Source organism: Polypterus senegalus, chromosome 10 (assembly GCF_016835505.1).
Source record: "Polypterus senegalus isolate Bchr_013 chromosome 10, ASM1683550v1, whole genome shotgun sequence".
NCBI lineage: Eukaryota > Metazoa > Chordata > Cladistia > Polypteriformes > Polypteridae > Polypterus > Polypterus senegalus.
The window spans coordinates 87,119,555-87,139,928 of NC_053163.1; the positions used below are offsets into that span (position 1 = coordinate 87,119,555).

At 34.6% G+C, this 20,374-nt stretch overlaps 1 protein-coding gene across 1 annotated transcript in view; it reads right to left on the bottom strand.

The window, feature by feature from the left end:
* kdrl (kinase insert domain receptor like) overlaps positions 1-20,374 on the bottom strand; it is a 158,245-nt gene that overhangs the window by 124,714 nt on the left and 13,157 nt on the right. Inside the window, exon 2 of the mRNA XM_039766115.1 lies at positions 5,028-5,121. Coding sequence (XP_039622049.1) covers positions 5,028-5,121 — 94 coding nt within the window. The remainder of the gene's footprint in view (positions 1-5,027; positions 5,122-20,374) is intronic.

Sequence of the window (20,374 nt, forward strand, 5' to 3'; positions counted from 1 at the left end):
ATATACATGCATCAACTAGCTCTGTAGCTCTTCATTTGCTATAAGGTTTTGTCAATGGCTTGCTTTTAATCTAATTTGCCCTTTCAGAATTTTTCCACAGATATTCTGGGATATTTCTATTTGAGCTTTGAGGTACTCGAGACAAACATTTAAATTATTTCTGACTAATCTAATACCTTAGCTTAAGTATTATATCAACATCTTCCCTTTTTTAACAGAAAGTTTTTTCAATTTTTTCAATGTAAAGTGGAAAATTAACAAATGAGTTAGTAAAACCCATTTTGAGACTTTATAAATTTACTTCAGGAGGATAAAGACTTCCTTTTCAACATCCATCCCTACTTACACAATGAAGGATTGTGAAGAGCTATATTGTATCAGGCCAAAATTCCAGAAAGATGAATATATTAACAACAGGATAGACAGACAGAGACTGTTGAGATTCTTCAGTAGTGTGATTGTTCATCACAAGACAGAAAATGAACTTTATGAGATTCATAATATACCTGCTTTCAGAAGTTTGGAATCCCCATGTTTTTGATAGAAATTGGTCGTTATTTTGTTAAGACACCATACCATTGCAGCAGATAACACTAACACCTGGAATGTAATATTTAGGGGAACAGCCTAGTGAGGACCTGTAGGACATCTGATTCTCAAACTATAAGACGTTGATATACGTATTCTGTTGTGCAGTCGTGTATCTGTGCCTTCAGTTTCTTTTTGCATCCTGGTTAGATCCAGTTTGACCTCTTCTTTCAACTCAGTAGTGGACACCATTGTATGAAATCTTCAATTTCTTGGCAATTTCTTCCATGGGGCGTAACCTTTATTTCGCAAACCAACATTAGACTGACATGTTTCTTGAGAAAACTATTTTCTTTTAGCTATTTTTAAACCCAGAAGTGAACTTTAGTAATGTCAGTATGTTGCAACCCAGGGAAAGCCAGTTATTTATGGATGAGCTAAGGGAGTTTACCATTAGGACACTGGAGTCATGGTCCATTTGCAGTAATGGTTTGACCATTTTTTAAAATCAGTTTAATAGTATCTTTATTAAAAAGTGGAAATTAGTCAGTTTCTATCATAAATATGCAAATTGAATGTTAATGCATATATTAGTTAACATTTTTAGCACTTTATTTTTTGATTACTCAGTATGAATGAAAATGTGCTCATTTGGGAACCTTTAAATTAAAGGCATTTAAGAATGAAGCCTCCCTAATAGTGTTAAAATAAAACAAGCATGGTTTATGCAAATTTATTTTAGTTGTAGATTACTTATTCCCCTAAAAAATTTTAAGTGGGGATTTTACATGTCCCTTTCCTTAATTTGCTAAATTGCAGTAGTAATGAAGTATAGCACTTGTTTGCATCATTTAATATACATAGTTTTTATTTAAATATGTCAGCTACTAACAAGTAAGTTTCAATTCACATCCAGTTTTGAGAACTGATACTAAAAATTATTTTGCAGATAGTTTCAGAATTGTGCAACGTAAAACTCGCACAGTGTCTTTTTTTTAGGAGGGTTTTTTTGGTGGAAAACAGAGAATGCAACTACATAAAGCCTCATTCACACTTCAGTGTTTGCTGGTGTTCTTTTCTGCAGTTTCATAAACCAGGCATTCCATACCACACACTCTTTACGCCCCTCATTCACATCATCCTGGAAGTATGGTTTCTATAGATTTGCCATGTTGCCTTTTTCCACACAAAGACACACTAAAATGTTTTGCCATGCACATTATTATGTTTTCTCCACAGGAAGACTCAGTAAACACAAAGTTCCTGCCACCAAAGCCCCCCTCCCTGTCCCCACCATATATATGTACAGTATATGCATGCGTTTTGTTATTTATTTCTTTAGTTAGTTTGTTTTTTTATGACTAGACATCTTTAATGAAAGGACAGGCAGAAGTATGCGAAATTAGTGCATGAAAACAGTTCCAGAATGGAACCAAACACCTTCTTCTGGTGTGATTGGCAAGAATTTTGCTAGAAGTGAAATTTAATTTATTTAGCAAAGTAGAACAATGAGTTTCACTGCAAATCCAATTTCATGTGAATCATTTTGCTCCTCATTTATGTTAACCCATCTTTCTTACTGTGCAACTGAATAGTCTGCTTGGTTTAGCTATCTGTCTTGTTCTTATTTCTAAAAAATAATCTAGGTTAAAATGTATTTTAAACATGACCTTTCTCATCATACATTTAAAATGTTTGTTTAGTTAGACCCACTCATACAACTACGCTATGTGGGTGCTTTTTCTAATCTGTTTTGCTTTATGCTCTACTTGTAATCATCTTTCCTATGTGATTTGTCTCTTTAAACTATTAGATGGGACAGTTTAATTACTACCACATAATCCAAGGGTGATTAACTGGGTTAGAAAATGAATTAATGGGCCTTATTTAAAATCTATCAGGTATGTAAACTTAAACAAAATGATCTCCAGTTTTGTTTAAAAAGAAACAAATATAAGCAGCTTCTGAACAAAATGTGTTACTGAATAAATGGCAAGCTTCACTACTTGCAGTTTTCCTTTCATGATGTATCAAGTTAATTGTAAAATCCTTTTTTTTGGTCTAAATTTTGTATCACCATCACCATTTCCATATGTAAAAACTTTTAAATTTATTATTATTTTTTTTAATCTTGTGCAAACGTCAGTGTTTGGATTCTCAGAAGTCACATGGTAAATGCAGGACGATGCAGAAATATTTACAGTAAATAATAAATACAAAAGTCACAATGTATGTTTAAAATACAGAACTTAAAAAATCCCAACTTTAAGGGTTACTTTGATATTAACAATGAACTCCAAAGCAACCTTTTTTCCTAACCGTAATACATAACCATGTTTATTAGATAGATAGATAGATAGATAGATAGATAGATAGATAGATAGATAGATAGATAGATAGATAGATAGATAGATAGATAGATAGATAGATAGATAGATACTTTATTAATCCCAAGTGGAAATTCACATAATCCAGCAGCAGTATACTGATACAAAAACAATATTAAATTAAATAGTAATACAAAATGCATGTAAAAGCAGACAATAACTTTAAATAATGTTAGCATTTACTCCCCCGGATGGAATTGAAGAGTGGTACAAATAGCATTCTTGTTAATATATGTTGTCTAAAGTGGACTCCCACAGGTGTCAGTGCTGTAGCTGGATGACTATATAAATTCATATTTAATGATCCAGAGAAAGATGAATCAGACAGGTTGGTCACATTTGCAAATGATAATTTAGCTGGGTTAGCATATAGCTAAATATAGCTAAATTTCCCCCAGCTACAAATTAAGTTCTATCTATCTATCTATCTATCTATCTATCTATCTATCTATCTATCTATCTATCTATCTATCTATCTATCTATCTATCTATCTATCTATCTATCTATCTATCTATCTTTATCCATTCATGATCCAACCCGCTATATCCCAACCACAGGGTCACGGGGGTCTGCTGGAGCCAATCCCAGCCAACACAGGGCGCTAGGCAGGAAACAAACCCTGGGCAGGGCGCCAACCAACCGCAGGGCACACCCACACCCACACCAGGGACAATTGAGGGCTATCTATCTATCTATCTATCTATCTATCTATCTATCTTTTATAATTTCAAGTCATGTTTCATTATTTTTGAATGTTTGGGATATTCTTTCATCATCTGGCTTTATTTTATATTTATACCACTTCAAAAATAATGAATAGTTTGATTTGGTTAAAAATCTCATGCTTCCATTTAAATCTCTCTAGACTACAAACTTAGTTTTGCCTCATCAACAGATTTGCTCAGTTGATTGACACACACTTGTCTTATGGTTTCAGTTTGTACATTCAGTGTTTGCCAACCAAAAAAATAAATGATTGATAGATAGATAGATAGATAGATAGATAGATAGATAGATAGATAGATAGATAGATAGATAGATAGATAGATACTTTATTAATCCCAAGGGAAAATTCACATAATCCAGCAGCAGCATACTGATACAAAAACAATATTAAATTAAATAGTAATAAAAATGCATGTAAAAGCAGACAATAACTTTAAATAATGTTAGCATTTACTCCCCCGGATGGAATTGAAGAGTCGCATAGCGTAGGAGAGGAACGATCTCCTCAGTCTGTCAGTGTAGCAAGACAGTGACAAAAGTCTGTCACTGAAGCTACTCCTCTGCCTGGAAATGACACTATTATTATTATTATTATTATGACATTATTATTAAAGACTATTCCAGTAGCACTGGACGATAGATAGAAACTAACCCTGGACATGGTTTCAGTCCATCGCAGTGCCCAAAATTACCTTAAACTGCACATCTTTGTGGAAAAAAAAAACTGTAATGCCTGGAAGGAAACCAATTTAGATACTGCAACTATCATACAGACTCCACACAGACAAATAACACGTGTGGGACTTGAACTAAGAATGCTGGATCCATAAAGCAGCAGCACTAATCACAGCAACCTAGTGATCTGGATTAAAACATAGTAATAAATAATACCAAATGAGAGGAATAATACTGGAAAAAGGACCCAAGGGCCCATTCAGAAATCAGTGAACTTTCAATGCATGTGCTCTTGGCAATATCCTCATACTTGTAATGCTTTTCCATTTTGAATTTATACTGAGAAGTAGCTAAAAATAAACATCAAATAAAATACTTTCACATGGGAAAAATGATCTGAAACTATATGTAAGAATAACATACTTTAAGGACAGACAGTTTCAATGATTGGTTTATCAAATTATGACTTAGACCAGGAAAATGTTTCGCATACCAGCACAAACAGCAATGACTAATTTTGGTCATCAGCATCATGTCCATAAATAAACAAAATATGCTGTAAGCATTACAGCTAAGATAGTCATTAATTTTTTAAATTCCTTGCATGATTAAAAACCCAGATTAATACAAATGCATCTATTCATTTGAATGTTAAGAAAGCAACAGCATGTAATTGAGAAGTGAACACATAAAATGGAAAGGAACAATACCTGCAGATCAGGGTTACATTCTCCCCTTTCTCAACAACAAGCTCTTCTTTTTCAGGGCTCAGATTTAGAATTGGATGCCCACAATTAACCAATCCTGTAGGTATAAAAATTACAGAAAAACAAATAAAAATCACTGATCAATAATAAAAATAATTAACACTAACTGATAACTGAAAACTTTTTTGAGAATACACTTAAAGTAGGAAAAAAATAACCATAACTATTGCAGTTCCATGAAAAGACCCACAACTGGAATTGCTTTTTATCTTAAAATCTTAGGTGAAATGTAGTAATCAAACACTATTCCAAACACAAACCTGCTTAATAAGGGTTTAAATATCCCCCTTTATAGTGGTTTACCTGATAGACATGAGTATAAACTTCAAGGCTCTTAGTATTAAAATATGTTTGAGGTGATGTTTTACAGTCTTCTTACTGACATCTGGTTTCCTAAAGCCTGATAACCGAACAAGACAAACACTAAAAGACACACCATTTTATTAAATCCATATGCTGTGAAAACAAATCTGAATTTTATTTAAAAAAGTAATTCATTGTCTACAGTGTACATGTACAAAAATCGGGTTCAACCAGCAATTGGACTTGAGGGGCAAACAGAATCAATCACAATGAATTACAAATACAGGGTTTTTTTTTTTTTGTTTGTTTGTTTTAAATAATGGTTATTACATCTTTTTAAACTATCTGACCATGTTACAAAAAGTCAGAAGGTAAACTAAATGAATCCAGAAAACATTTAATTCCTAAAATACTTAGTAGGACATCATATGTACTTATAGAAAGCATTCCTTGTGATGACTGAGCTTTACATACATTTGGTATTTTTTCCCTAACAAATAAGTGACAATTCTGGAAAATTTTAAAAAGTGCATGTAAAAAATGGAAAAAGTATGAGAAAGTATTCTATTTTGAATTTTAAACACTTCATCCAACTGGTTTAAAAACTGCATTACTTAATATACAGTACAAGACTTAGAACTGCAAAACTTATATAATTGATACTTATTTTTATCCTTTATGATTTCAGCTCAATATGAATTATATTAATGCAACCAATTATTTTTGCATACAATATTCTCACATGGGCGGCACGGTGGCGCAGTGGTAGCGCTGCTGCCTCGCAGTTAGGGGACCCGGGTTCGCTTCCTGGGTCCTCCCTACGTGGAGTTTGCATGTTCTCCCCGTGTCTGTGTGGGTTTCCTCCGGGCACTCCGGTTTCCTCCCACAATCCAAAGACGTGCAGGTAAGGTGGATTGGCGATTCTAAATTGGTCCTAGTGTGTACTTGGTGTGTGGGTGTGTTTGTGTGTGTCCTGCGGTGGGTTGGCACCCTGCCCAGGATTGGTTCCTGCCCTGTGTTGGCTGGGATTGGCTCCAGCAGACCCCCGTGACCCTATTCGGATTCAGCGGGTTAGAAAATGGATGGATGGATGGATATTCTCACATTTTTGTTTCCAGCTCTGAAGTGCATTTTAATAAGTCATGTTACTTATACTGATTACTAAGTAACACTAGGAATGAGGAGGACACTGACAGCTTGGTTCCAGGTAGATTTCCATTACAAACAGAACATCCAAGGATGAAGGATACAGAGGAAGTTACTGTGGTACAGATTGCTATTTTGCTTTGTTTATATTCTTATTTAAGATGCATTTTTTTCTTTTGCATTTTTACATGATGCCTATTTTTTGTTTTTAAAATCACCTACTTTTTGTAGATACTGCTATAGATTATTATATTGTTATTTTGTAGTCTAATTGAACATTCAAACTTCTATTAGTGCTTGCATTTCAACAGAAATTTATATACAGTATATACAGTATATAGTTTTTTTTGCATAAAAATGTGAATATTTCACTATGTTTCAAACAATTACAGTGACTGTTTCAAAATGCCTCTTGTAGCCTTTGAGAGCAGTTGTGTCTTACGCAAGATGGCACAGGCAGAAGCTAGTCAGTAACCTCCATCACAGCCTCTTAAAAATGGGTTTTATCAGTTTATGCTCCAGATATACTGCATGTTATAGCTAGCTGAAGTGCCCAGTGCTGCCCGTGTATATTTGTGTAATGCGTTAAGAAAGCAAATATGTGTCTGCTTTTGAAATGCTGATCTATTTGTCATTGCTGGCTGAAATACCCCATCTGTCCTCAACACTACCTCTTTATCAATGTCTCTTCTCTAAGGAGTTGAGAATTTGTTCATTTTTATATGATTGCTTTGATCAATGTCCTCTGCCTTTTTGTATTTCCTGGTTAACTATGGTTTCATTAATATATGTTTAAATTTCCTATTAATAAACCGGAAGTCTTGTTGAATAATGCTAGCCATAACATTTCTTCATGGTATTCTCATGTTCATCATGAAACTTTTGAAACTCCATAAACTCTATATATTGAATTGCATTAACAGTAAAACAAGGTGAAACACAAAAATAACAGGATTGGTAAAAAATAAAATATTATTGATGAATTACAGCATTCTAAACATTGTCACCTTCTATATACTCCCCCTCCCTAGCTCTACACCACTCCATATGTATCTTCCATTGATTGAAATAGTGCTGGATGTCTTCTTGCTTGAGGGTCTTCAACAGGCTTTCTATTTCTGTCTTCACTTCATCCATTGAAGAAAAATGTGTTCCCTTCAGGTCACTTTTGATTTTTGGGAACAAGTACAAAATCTGAGCTAAATCGGACAAATAGGGAGGATGACCGAGAACAGGAATGTTTTTGTCAGTCAAAAACTACATTTTGAAAAAAGCACTGTCGTGAAGCACCGACCCCCTTCTTGACCTGGGCGTTGAATGTCTTGTCCTTCCTTGAAATGTTTGTGCCACTCAAAAACTTGTATGTGAGACAAACTGTTATCACCGTACACAGTTTTTATAATTTCATAAGTTTCTGTGGTTGTGTTGTTCAATTTCATGAGAAATTTGATGTTGATTTGCTGTTTGATTTTTTCATCCAACATTATCGCGGCAACTCGTATAGCGATAGTTGTGCAAATACTGACGGGGCTATTCAAAGGATATACCTAGCCCGTCGGCAGTTTGAGAGGGCGTGTAGGAGGGGATATAGTACTGTACTTATACATTGATAAGACTGTTTAAAAAAAGATTAAATTAGCCAAATAGTTGGTTTAAAGCTGCTCCTTCCCAGCTCCTGGAACATGAATTCAGTTGCCGTGTGTGTCATTGTTTGTGCTCAGTGTGTATGAATATTAGATGAACTGGTGACTTTATAAGTGGTCCTGTATATGTCTGGGTGTGTGCATGAAGGGTCCATACTATGAACTGTTGCCCCAGTCATGGCTGGGCCTTGCCTTTTTTTTGATATGACCTGTTGTGAAAGAATAGGCCTGTCCATAAGTGATGATTTAAAGATATTTCTGAGTGGCAAAAAGCAAACTCTAAGCACAAAGCAAGAATATGGTTAATAATAAACAGGGTCAAAACCAAAGTTTCTATCACTGAAGCTAAAGAGACACTTGTGAGTCAGTGGCATCTCTAACAAGCAATAGCTGATTGTAAAGATATATAAACCAATCAAATATATGTAACTTTAGATATAATACTGCATAAAAATAGAAATAAAGCCAAAAAAGAATAAACATTGCAAGCTTCTGATACTACATGGAGATTACTCTGATATACTTTAACTGTATTGAAAAAAGAGTTCAATAAAAAAAACTGGATGGATGAGATGTGTTGTTTTGGCATGCAGAGTTAGAAACCTATCTGAATTCCTCCTTGAGACATTAAAGATTTAGTGCTTAAGCCAAAGGTCAATGGGCACAGCAGAGCAAGTCTTTCAGAACAGCCTGCTTTTCCACAAACAAACAACTATAACTTAAGTTATATAGCCTTAAGTTGCAACAAACTTGACTAGTAGAACCATGTCGGGAGCTAGAGGAAATAGTAAGGAGATATTAAGTAATTTGAGTGTCAAAATGTTACTAGAATTAACAATGTTTGGGACTGGACAAAATTTGCCCACATGTGATGAAAAAGCAAATTATTACATAAGCCATTAATGTGGCCTGTGATCTTAACATGTAATAGAGACAAATCAATCTTAAGTATTTACAAAAGATAAGACAAAGAACTGGCAGGGAAATGGCGATGGGCTGGCATCCTGTCCACATAGGCTCTGGCCCTCGGATATGCAATATGTATGTATCTTTATATGTTGTATGAGTGCAGGCGTGATTAGTGCATTCAATTTTATTTGGAATAGTTAGGAATTAATTTAGTTTATATATACTCAAGGAAGTGAAAACTATGCACCTACCCTGTAAAAGCATTTAAAAAGAACAAAAATAAAGCAATATCAAAATACTCAAAAATTGAAATCAATAGCTATAGACAAAATTAGAAAGAAAGTGTATTAAAGATGAAAAGCATGACACCCTTCTTTACACAGACGCTGCCAGGAAACCAACTTGAAATATAAGATGCTGAAGTAGCTAACCCAAAATATACTCAGAGAAATTTGTATCCAAATTAGAAAAACAAGACGAAAGGTCCCCTTTAATCTCTGAGGTTTCTTATACAAATATATTTTTAAAATATTCAATCTTAAAAATGTATTTTTCAAAATAGTTCTTTATGCTTTATACACTTTGTTAATTTAAAACAAATTCACAATAAAAGAAGACAGAAACTCATTCCTAGTCTTTCACATTATAACAACATATACCTTTTATAGATAATGTATTAAATAGAGAAAAAAGCCATTTAAAGTTGTAAAATTCCTTCAAGTATTTTTTGTATTTGACAAACACACTTACTTCACCTTTTCCTCACATTTGCACTCAAAGACCAATTTCCTTCCTGGCAAAGTATGAAAGTTATCTGGCAAGCAGAACAACATGATGCCTTTGGCTGAACTCACAAACGCAGCAGAGAACGCGACAACCATCTGCCACTTCACTTTTATTGCAAACAGAAAATCTGTTAGCGAGCAAAAATACAATTCACTACCTGCACATGTGGCTCACTCACATTCTTCATTGTTATAAAATAAATTGCAGCTTAAGATAGATTGTCTGCACTTTCGAAAAGCCATGGTAAGTTTCTTTAGAATATATGAAAATAAAGTTCAGAAAAAAAATGTTGCTTTTGTTAAATTTCATATTATGTAGTTGCAGGAAAATGTCAAGGTCCTCAGTGTTAATTATCATTTCTATTCATTCCTGTAAACAATAACTATGTATGTCAAATGGGATTTTCCTTGAAAACACAAATTACTATTGTTTGTCAACTACTTAGACAGCTGTACTTTAGAAATGAACTGCCTGTGCCAATTCTGGCACTTAATATTTTCTTCCATTGAAATAGCATAATATTTGTCCTAGCTTAAAAAAATACACAAATACATGCATGTTATGCAATTTTAATCTAAACACTCCAGCACAATGAACAATTCACAGTACTTCTGCAAAACAAATCCCTCCTCATTTCATCCAAAAATAATATTGAATAGTATTTTATACCACCTATAATGGACTGAAGTCACAGTCCAGAGTTAAACCATGGTTCAAGACTGTTATTGCTGATACAAGCCTGGCATTGTATGTACAAAGCATTGCCAGTCGATCAAGAGGAAAATATGAGAATTCACATAACTGCATGATTTGAATTCTCCAGGCCTTCTTTGGACCCATGAGAATGAATTTCATGAAAAGAAGGGGGGTCAGTTATGATACTCTGGAAGTAGTAACAACGAAGAGAACAAGCACAAAACTAATGGCAATTATAAGCAAACCTGTTCATCCTATCCTTCACACACTATCTATGAGTTCTTTTAGTGAATGGTAGTGCGTCAAGACGTGCTACTAGCCTCTTTCATAACTGTACACATTCCTCATTCTGACTATTCTGTTATCATCAGCCAAGTCTTCTTGTGTGTGTTTTTTTTTGGCTGCTGCTGTTTCTTATAATATTTCTATATTTCTTGAACTGTAAAAAACAAATTTCCCTTTTGGACAAATAAAGCTCTATCTATCTATCATTTATTTTTTTGGTTGGCAAACACTGAATGTACAAACTGAAACTGAAACCATAAGACAAGTGTGTGTCAATCAACTGAGCAAATCTGTTGATGAGGCAAAACTAGGTTTGTAGTCTAGAGATTTAAATGGAAGCATGACATTTTTAACCAAATCAAACTATTCATTATTTTTGAAGTGGTATAAATATAAAATAAAGCCAAATGATGAAAGAATATCCGAAACATTCAAAAATAATGAAACATGACTTGAAATTATAAAAGATAGATAGATAGATAGATAGATAGATAGATAGATAGATAGATAGATAGATAGATAGCCCTCAATTGTCCCTGGTGTGGGTGTGGGTGTGGGTGTGCCCTGCGGTTGGTTGGCACCCTGCCCAGGGTTTGTTTCCTGCCTAGCGCCCTGTGTTGGCTGGGATTGGCTCCAGCAGACCCCCGTGACCCTGTGGTTGGGATATAGCGGGTTGGATCATGAATGGATAGATAGATAGATAGATAGATAGATAGATAGATAGATAGATAGATAGATAGATAGATAGATAGATAGATAGATAGATAGATAGATAGATAGAACTTAATTTGTAGCTGGGAGAAATTTAGCTATATTTAGCTATATGCTAACCCAGCTAAATTATCATTTGCAAATGTGACCAACCTGTCTGATTCATCTTTCTCTGGATCATTAAATATGAATTTATATAGTCATCCAGCTACAGCACTGACACCTGTGGGAGTCCACTTTAGACAACATATATTAACAAGAATGCTATTTGTACCACAATGCATTGTTTTCTATGCCTAATTTCAAAACACATACTCAATCCCTGTTGCTTCTTGTCTAATGATGAGTTTCTCTTAATATACAGCATCTAAAATGTTTTTTAAACTCATGGCTAATAAAATCATATGTTATAATGCTATTACATTTTTCATGTTTTCAAATAAAAAAAACAGCATAATAAAAAATAGTTTTTCCCTGTTTAAATTTACACCAGATATCTGCTAAATTTGTATTTTTCTTTATTTTGCAATAATATACCTCAGGTACAAGTATGGCTTGCATATACTGTAATAGGTCAAGCGAAAAACCTGCACAAAGGCTAGATTTTACATTTGAAATTCTATATAACGCTGTCTGTTGAAGCCCTTTTGTCCAAGCTATTAAACCTACCTGTTCCCCAGCTGAAAAAAGCACATACAAGCAGTTGTTCTATGGATACAGTAGGTACATGGAAAGTGCTTTGAAAATGACAAAGTGTACACTATAAGTTAAGTGTATTATTCTCCTTTAGAGTTTAATAGTATAACAGTAGGTAGTTTGCAATTTTTATAATTTTGCAATGACCACCTTAAAATAGATATGAAGGGATGGTTTATATGTTCACTAACTTATTTGAGGACTGCAATGCTAGTTATCTATTCCTAGTTATTTTTCCAGGCTTCATTTAAATTTTTTTTTAAATAATGGCATAACTACTTTAGTAAAGTTATTACCGCTTCCTACTCCTTATTTTTCCCCTGTTCCGCCTGCATAGTTCAAGTTCTACTAAATACCATATGAAGCTTTTCTAATATTTTGAGTTGAATAGTCTGCTCTGCCATTTGAATTCACAAATTTTAGAAAATCCCATCACTCTGGCAAACATTTATCTACATTCCACTTAAACATTCTAAAAGGCTGCTGGGGATGCTTAATTTTGAGATGTTCTGATGAAAACTATGCTTGGATTCAGTTTTCCTTACATATGAGGCAATTAGCAATAACGTTATAGTTCTTTCCTCTAATGTAAATAATTCAGTGTTCAAAGTATAGTAATTCACAAAAAATTACTTTTTTGAACTTCATAAACTGAATTTTACTTTCTTACGTTTTAAAGCACATCTCTCTCTCTCTCTCTCATTTATTTTTTTCTCATTATTTCATTATTTTACTTTCTCACAAGATTTTCCAGACCTCGCCCAACAGCTGTGGATACATTACTGGTAAGCAGAAAATACTGTACCACTCTTAGAAACAATAGTCTGCTTTTTATTACAGGCTGCAAAAGATTGAAAAAAGGCCAATTTATACAAACAGAACTCTATGGCTTACATTTGGTAGACATCAAACAATTTTTTTCACAAATAGTGCATCAAACCACATTTTATCACAAGACTCTGTCAAGATGCCTCTTTCTTAAAATTCCCCACACTAATGAAAAAGTCTTATTTTCCATTTAAACACATCAAGCACTTTGACTAATATTGCTTCCCAGCAGGTTTCAGTTTCATTTCACTCATGCTGCTCCCAGTTTTGAATACCAAACAATGTTTAAAGATACGTCTGGGATTTTAAAGTTGCTTTGTGGCCAAGTTTGCATTCTGAAATCCTGCTGCTCTGAGGATTACCACAGAAGCAATATGATTAAAATGAGGAACTTGCCGGAGCAAATGAAGCCACAATAACTGAAATATACACACACTATGCTTTTACTGAGGACTTTTGGTATAATCAATTATATATCTGAAATTTAAAGTATAGAATTGAAATAGTTCAAATTTTGAGTTTGCTGTATTCTGATCTAATGTGAAAATAGAGCCTGAACAACATTTGTCAGTCATGGTACTAGCGAGAATGCAAAAAGCTTCACAATGTGGGGTAGGTAAATCTATGAAACATATTTTAAAAGCAAAATAAATAGCTGGATGATTGCTTCTAGTGAAAAGTAAAGAGCACTTATTGGTATTTCTAACTAGACAATGAGAAGTAAGCATGTCATAACAAAACCAAACCAAATAATTGCAATATTGGTCAACATGAAAACCTGCAGTCTGCAGGACAAGGATTGAGAAACATGGACACAAATGAAAACTGCTACAGGTATATTTAATCAAGTAAACCTGAAGATCATAGTCAAAAATATCAACCATTTTTTCAACTGAGTTTATATTGTACATGGGCCCTTTCCGTTTACTGCTATGCCTATCTTGAAGCTAATTCAAGAACTCTGCTTTTATAGCCATCTTCTTCTTACTGATAACTACATTTTGGTTGACAGTGAGCAACAGGTCTCCTACCCAGAAAGTCTAAGTCTAATTTCACAAGGAAATCCCATGTCACAGCCTTGAGGAGGGCAGGAATAATTTACGGAATTCCCTTATCTCACAATGGCACAGAATAATGACTGTTTCCTGTCTCTGAAGCATTTTTCATGAACACGATAGGCCCTAATTTGTGCTAATCTGTGAACACATAGTTCAAAGGAAGAGGCCTCTTTTGTCCTCAAGGAAACAATAACACCATAACAAATACTCCGTGTACCATGCTGTGGTATGACCTTGTATTGTTTCAGAAATACGCCCTGCCTAGCAGAAATAAATAAATAAACACATGGCAAGGACTCCCAAGCTAAATCTGCAGTGGAACGATGTACAGGTGCTCTGACAGTACGTATGTGGGTGAACGCTGTTTTTTTTTTTTTTTTGGAAGGTCTTTTCTTGGTCTAATTCAAATCTGTAGAGTTCAGTCAAAAACAGTAATAAAAGGCTAAAAAATTGTGGTGAAATTGATTGAATGTCATATCAGCAATTAATAAAAAGAAGAAATGAAAAAAAACACACCTTTTAAAATATTTTGACTTGCTGTTCAGTGACCAAGGAACTAAACTTTGAATCTCAAGGCTCAATGAAGCTTAACATGTAACTTTGACGAAGTTAGGTAACTTTGTGTGTATTGTGATTGGAAATAAAAAACTTAACAGTTTACAAATATTAGTTCTGAAGCTAATAAAGCACCTTGGGTTAATGTTCAGCATAGAAGGGTGCTATATAAAATTAAGTAGGTTTGGCGTAGTAGGTCTAGTGAAGAAAAGAGCTTTTGACAGGGAGGGAGACCAGAGTATGGCACTAAACTGAGACATACAACACTATATCAAACAATAAAGTAACTACCCTCTGGGCCCACTGTGCCATTTGAGGGGTTATTTTTATAAGATATATCATAACATTCCTACAGCAGCTTTTGACATTCCCCATACTGGTTGAAGAGATCACCGTCCAATTTAAAGGTTAAAATAACACAAGCCAGAGAAAATAAAAGAAGGTTTGCACTCTCTAACTTTAGCCTTTAACAAAGACCTTTCACTAAAATCCTTTATCTCTCCTGATGCAGGGCGCATTGTGATGAGCTGATTGAACAAGGGAGTCACCAAATGATAAACACAAGCTGCTATAAAAAGCTTTCATTTTAAGGGCTGGTGCTACAAATTTACTTTAAGATAATCACTCATTAAGAAGAATGGCCTCCATTACAATCTGTTAAAAAAGACACGTTAATATAATGCAGCAAAACCTCCCTGATCATTGACTAACTGTTCTTGATCTTACTGAAATCCCTACACCAGCTCTGATGTGTTTCTGTTTTGTGTATTGTTCCTTTTGTGACAATTTAGCATACAAAAGAGAGAGATAAATGATATCACATTGCATATACAGTTACATATAATTCTGACAATCAGAAAAAAATGTTTATAGTTGTATATATGTTTCAAAAAGTTGCTTTTTATTATTATAATCTGAAAAATTATACATTTCTAACAAGGAAGAAGTACACCACAAACCATCTAATGAACATCGCACATTCACATACAGTAAGTAGGGGTTCTGAATTCAAATTGTAGCCTTGTCACTCTATAGAGTCATGGCATTTTTACCCAGAGTCCTTTGTCTTTCTTTTAAATACTAAAAACAATCAACTTAGATTGGCTGGCTGCCTTAAATTGATTTAGTTTATGTGAGTGTGCCCTGTGACGAACTGGCATCTTTTGTAGGATTGGTTTCAACCATCAGCAACAATAGGATTTGGCCTTTCACAATACTGCAATACAACTAGCAGACTGAAAAAACAAAGACACTTAAATAGAAAGTTCAAAGTCTTTAGACAATCGAAAAGCTGCTGTTTGGGTGGAGAAGAGGAATTAGACATGGTGAAAATAAACATATAAATAATCATGAAGATGTTTCAGTCTCCATGACTATGCTGCAATGTGTATTTATATTTCCATCAAACTATCATTTTTTTTAAATCTGCTTTTCCAATATGAGATTGAGGAGATCCAGAACCTAATGAAAAATCATCAACTGTAAAAAGTAAAACTGATGTCATCCTTGATTGTAGCCTGAGTAAGAGGGTCTACAGTCCTTAAATTCATCATAGATGCTCTTAAGGAGGCTGTAAAAAGATGACACTTTCACAGAACCTAGAGAAGGGAGAATTTTCCTTTACCTCAACTAGCTAAGACAGTTTACTCTGCACTCTAAATCCAGTGGCCAGTATTTGCCACGTGGGAATGGGAGTATTGTCTGAATATATTTCGGCAACATTACTAAAACTACGTTTGTCTAATTAAATTAAGCAGGATGTAAAAGAATGTTCATATGTTTCCATAGTTCATTCTTGCATATTTCTGAGTTATCAAGAGACCGAAATTATGCAAGGACAACTAAACAAAAGGCTGGAAACAACTATGTATCCCTGTACACTCCCAATAGCCAGACCTGTTTAGAAATGCTGGATTACCAAAGTTGTACATCAGTAGACTGTGTAAGAGAAAAGCAGTGCAGACTTGAAGGAAAAATGTCACACAGTCAGTGACAAGCTTGGAAATGAACCTAAGCCCCTGACAATATTTACAAATGAACAGCACTATTCTTCTAAATAAATGCACTCACTCTTTCCTGATGTAATAACTGAAATAGAGGCATATATTTGATATTCTGTATTAACTTTAATAAGAAATTTGTTTCTAATTTATTCTGCTCCGAGACATTAAAACACCACATTTCCTGCCTCAGAAGGTTCCTCCTGTTGATAGTGATTAACTGAAAATTTAGTGATGGCTGTTGAGCCACCTCACAGTGCTTGGACTCTGATATGAGTCCTTGCTAAGTCCTATGCGGAACTTCATGAGGATTCACTCCAGTGATCTCCTCTCACAGATCAAAGACAAGCTGTTAGGCTGATTGGTAACTCTAAATTGGGAAAGTGTTGGTATTCATGCATAGACTGACATCTCAACCTGGGTTACTTTCTGATTTTCCCTTTTTTTCTCTCCAACCTCCATTAACACTACAGCAGACTGATTAGTGTCAGAAAATGAATGAAATGTGGTTAAGGGTGGCTGCTGTCTCTGAAGGTTTAGAGAATGGAGGTCCCAGAAACTGAACTAGACCATTTGTATGTGAATGCATCCTAGCCTGGACTGGCACTCTCTCTGGTGCTAGTGCATACCTTATGTATGATGCTGCTGAGGTAGGATCTAGGCTTGATGACCTTGAACTGGAAGAAATGACTGATAGATATACTGTATGAATGGAATTAGTATGGAGATTTTGAATTGTGTTTTGTGACATTGCCCTATCCAACTAAGGTCTCCTGAGAAACATTTTACTTTGGAAATCAAAGCAAATAGAGACTAGGATAAAAGTACACTGGGGCCAGTTTCAGATTTCTTTCAAATTAAATCCTAAGTAAATCCAAACATTAAATAAAAGAATAGTATGTTGGAAAGTATTTAAAACTAGTAAAAAATAATGTATTAGCCTGTATCTAACAGTCTTCCTTGGGGACCTTGAATTATTGATTGTATTGGCACAGAGTCTGGGAATATATTTTTCTGCCACAATACAATTCCATTCTGTATTTGGCTTTGCTCCCAGAAAAGACCAATGCTGGACTTAACACTTCTCTGAGTTTTCCAATATTTTCCCTTATATGTCTCTCGCAAGTGGGGGAACTGAATCCAAAAGAAATATTTGGGAATATTTACCATTGATTACAGTTACTTTGATGTTAACTTACACTCATTGTACATATATCATAATCTAAGTAAGTGAAATGTTAGTATATTTCTAGCACACTATATGAAGTGTATTAAAAGTAAGACCAGTACTTTGCCATAATTTCTTATTCCACCAATGTGGTAGCTTTTCACCACATAACCAAATCAACATATTGTTAGCATTGGAGCTGTGAAAATAGGAAAAAACATTATTAGAATTTACACATATGCATTGAAATCATAATATGCATCACAGTATTTGCAAGACTTCCAAGATTGTCATGATAATATTCCATATAATATTCAAAAAATTGCCATTAGCTTTGTACCATTTCTTTATGGATTAAATACATCTTTTAAAACATTGTGCAAATAATGAGAATCAGGCTTTAGTTTGAAACTTTGCATTTTCACTGTATACCTAAAGTGATCACACGCACTTGGTCAATGTGGAATGTTCAGAGACATAGTGCTAAGGTGATTATGATTTGATTGATTGTGATTGTGATTTGTAAGTCCTAGCAGCAAGTTTTTGTGTTTCTTTACACAGATACAAAACATTGAAGCTGTTGCTATTGAGGCTTAATATACAAATTTATCAGATTATCTTTATTATATATTTGTCCAATAGCTTGATTTAAATCCACTTAGCAGATTAGATATACTGTACTGTATTAAAACTAGGTCAGTTGAAGGTTAAATATATGAATGCTTAAGGCCGTACCACTGCCCCACTCTGTCTAAAAAGTTGGGGGGAGTGGAGACTGGTGGGTGTGTGATTATGGAATTGGGGGCTTGGAAATTGTGACCTCATCATTTATAGGGGGTACCATATTCCTTGCATACAACTTGTCTGGCACATTTTCAATTTTTTTCTGAATCTTGAGCTATGTTACTCTGTAAAGATTAATGGAGCAGAAGACTGTACATCATTGTCTGAATGCATTTTCTTGGCAATTATGAGAAAAGAAAAGACTGACACTATAATTAAACAAGTTTTTCACTTAATTTTGAGGGAAATAAAATCACTGAGAATGCTGAAAGATTATGATGTTTTACAGTGTATCACTAAATTTGATAAATTGTTAAAAATAAAGATTATATAACATTTCGGGAAGGGGTCTCCTACTCTTTTTAATGAGCTATATATTTGGTGAGATGATCTTCTAGTGTTGAGGAGCATATAAGCCTGTTAATTCTAAGTATTTGTAGATTACTTTTTGTTGCGTTTTGTAAAACATTATTTTCTGCAATTACTTATTTTAGTTTTACACTTTTATTCCTTCATTGATTTAACAAATGAAAAACAGAAACAGCTTTTCTTACTGAAGGGCTTTTTGAAATAATTTATTCACACAGGACCCTAATCCTAATCCCTGAGGTGGAGGTGTGTATTTGCTTTGCAGTTAATATATGAAGACATTCAAACAACTTACTCAGTGGGAAAGGTATTCCTAAGACTCATTCAAGCAGTATTGTCAGATCTTTATAGCAGTTCAGTTGTTTGAACTCCTGCATCACAGCTCCAGGAGACTAAATGTAAATCCTGCCAAGTGACTGTCTGCGAAGTGTTAGTTTGTTGTGGGTTTTGTTCCATTACCTACCAAAAACACAGAGATGTTTTTGTCCAATAATTTGGTAACTCTAAATTGGCCTGGTATAAATGAATGTTGCCTGTATGCATGTTTGTGCTCTTCTTAACAATGGTTGATTCCTTGCTTGTCCTTCATGCTGGGAGGATAGATTCTAAAACTTTGACCCTGAGATGGAATAATATAAGTTAAACATTAAATAGATGGATTGACCATGATTGGATGGATTGACAATTGATTTCTTATTATTTTTTGTTGTCCTTGAAATCTAGCATTATTTTTGCCCTGGGTCCCTGAAACACTGTAGTGCATTACGCAGTTACAATATATGGTGTATGAATGAATAAAATCCATCCATCCATTATCCAGCCAGCTATATCCTAACTACGGGTCACGGGGGTCTGCTGGACCCAATCCCAGCCAACACAGTGTGCAAGGCAGGAAACAAAACCCAGGGTGCACACACACACACACACACACACCAAGCACACACTAGGGACAATTTAGAATCGCCAATGCACCTAACATGCATATCTTTGGACTGGAGGAGGAAACCGGAGTACCCGGAGGAAACCCATGCAGACATGGGGAGACCATGCAAACTCCACACAGGGAGGTCTCGGGAAGTGAACCCGGGTCTCCTAACTGTGAGGCAGCAGTGCTACCACTGTGTCACTGTGCTGCCCCATAAATAAAATTATTTGTTAAATAATTTGTAATATGCTGTTAACCAGTAGCCATTTTTGCATATCCAGTGCCAACTCTGCTTTCAGGCACTGAAGTCAATAGACAGTAATGTTTGGTTTTTATTCAAAGGTTCTATCAGGAATTGATTTCTTCTCCCCATTAATACTATTATTCAATTGTTTTTTGTCAGTTTGAATAATTTTTAACATCTCTTAT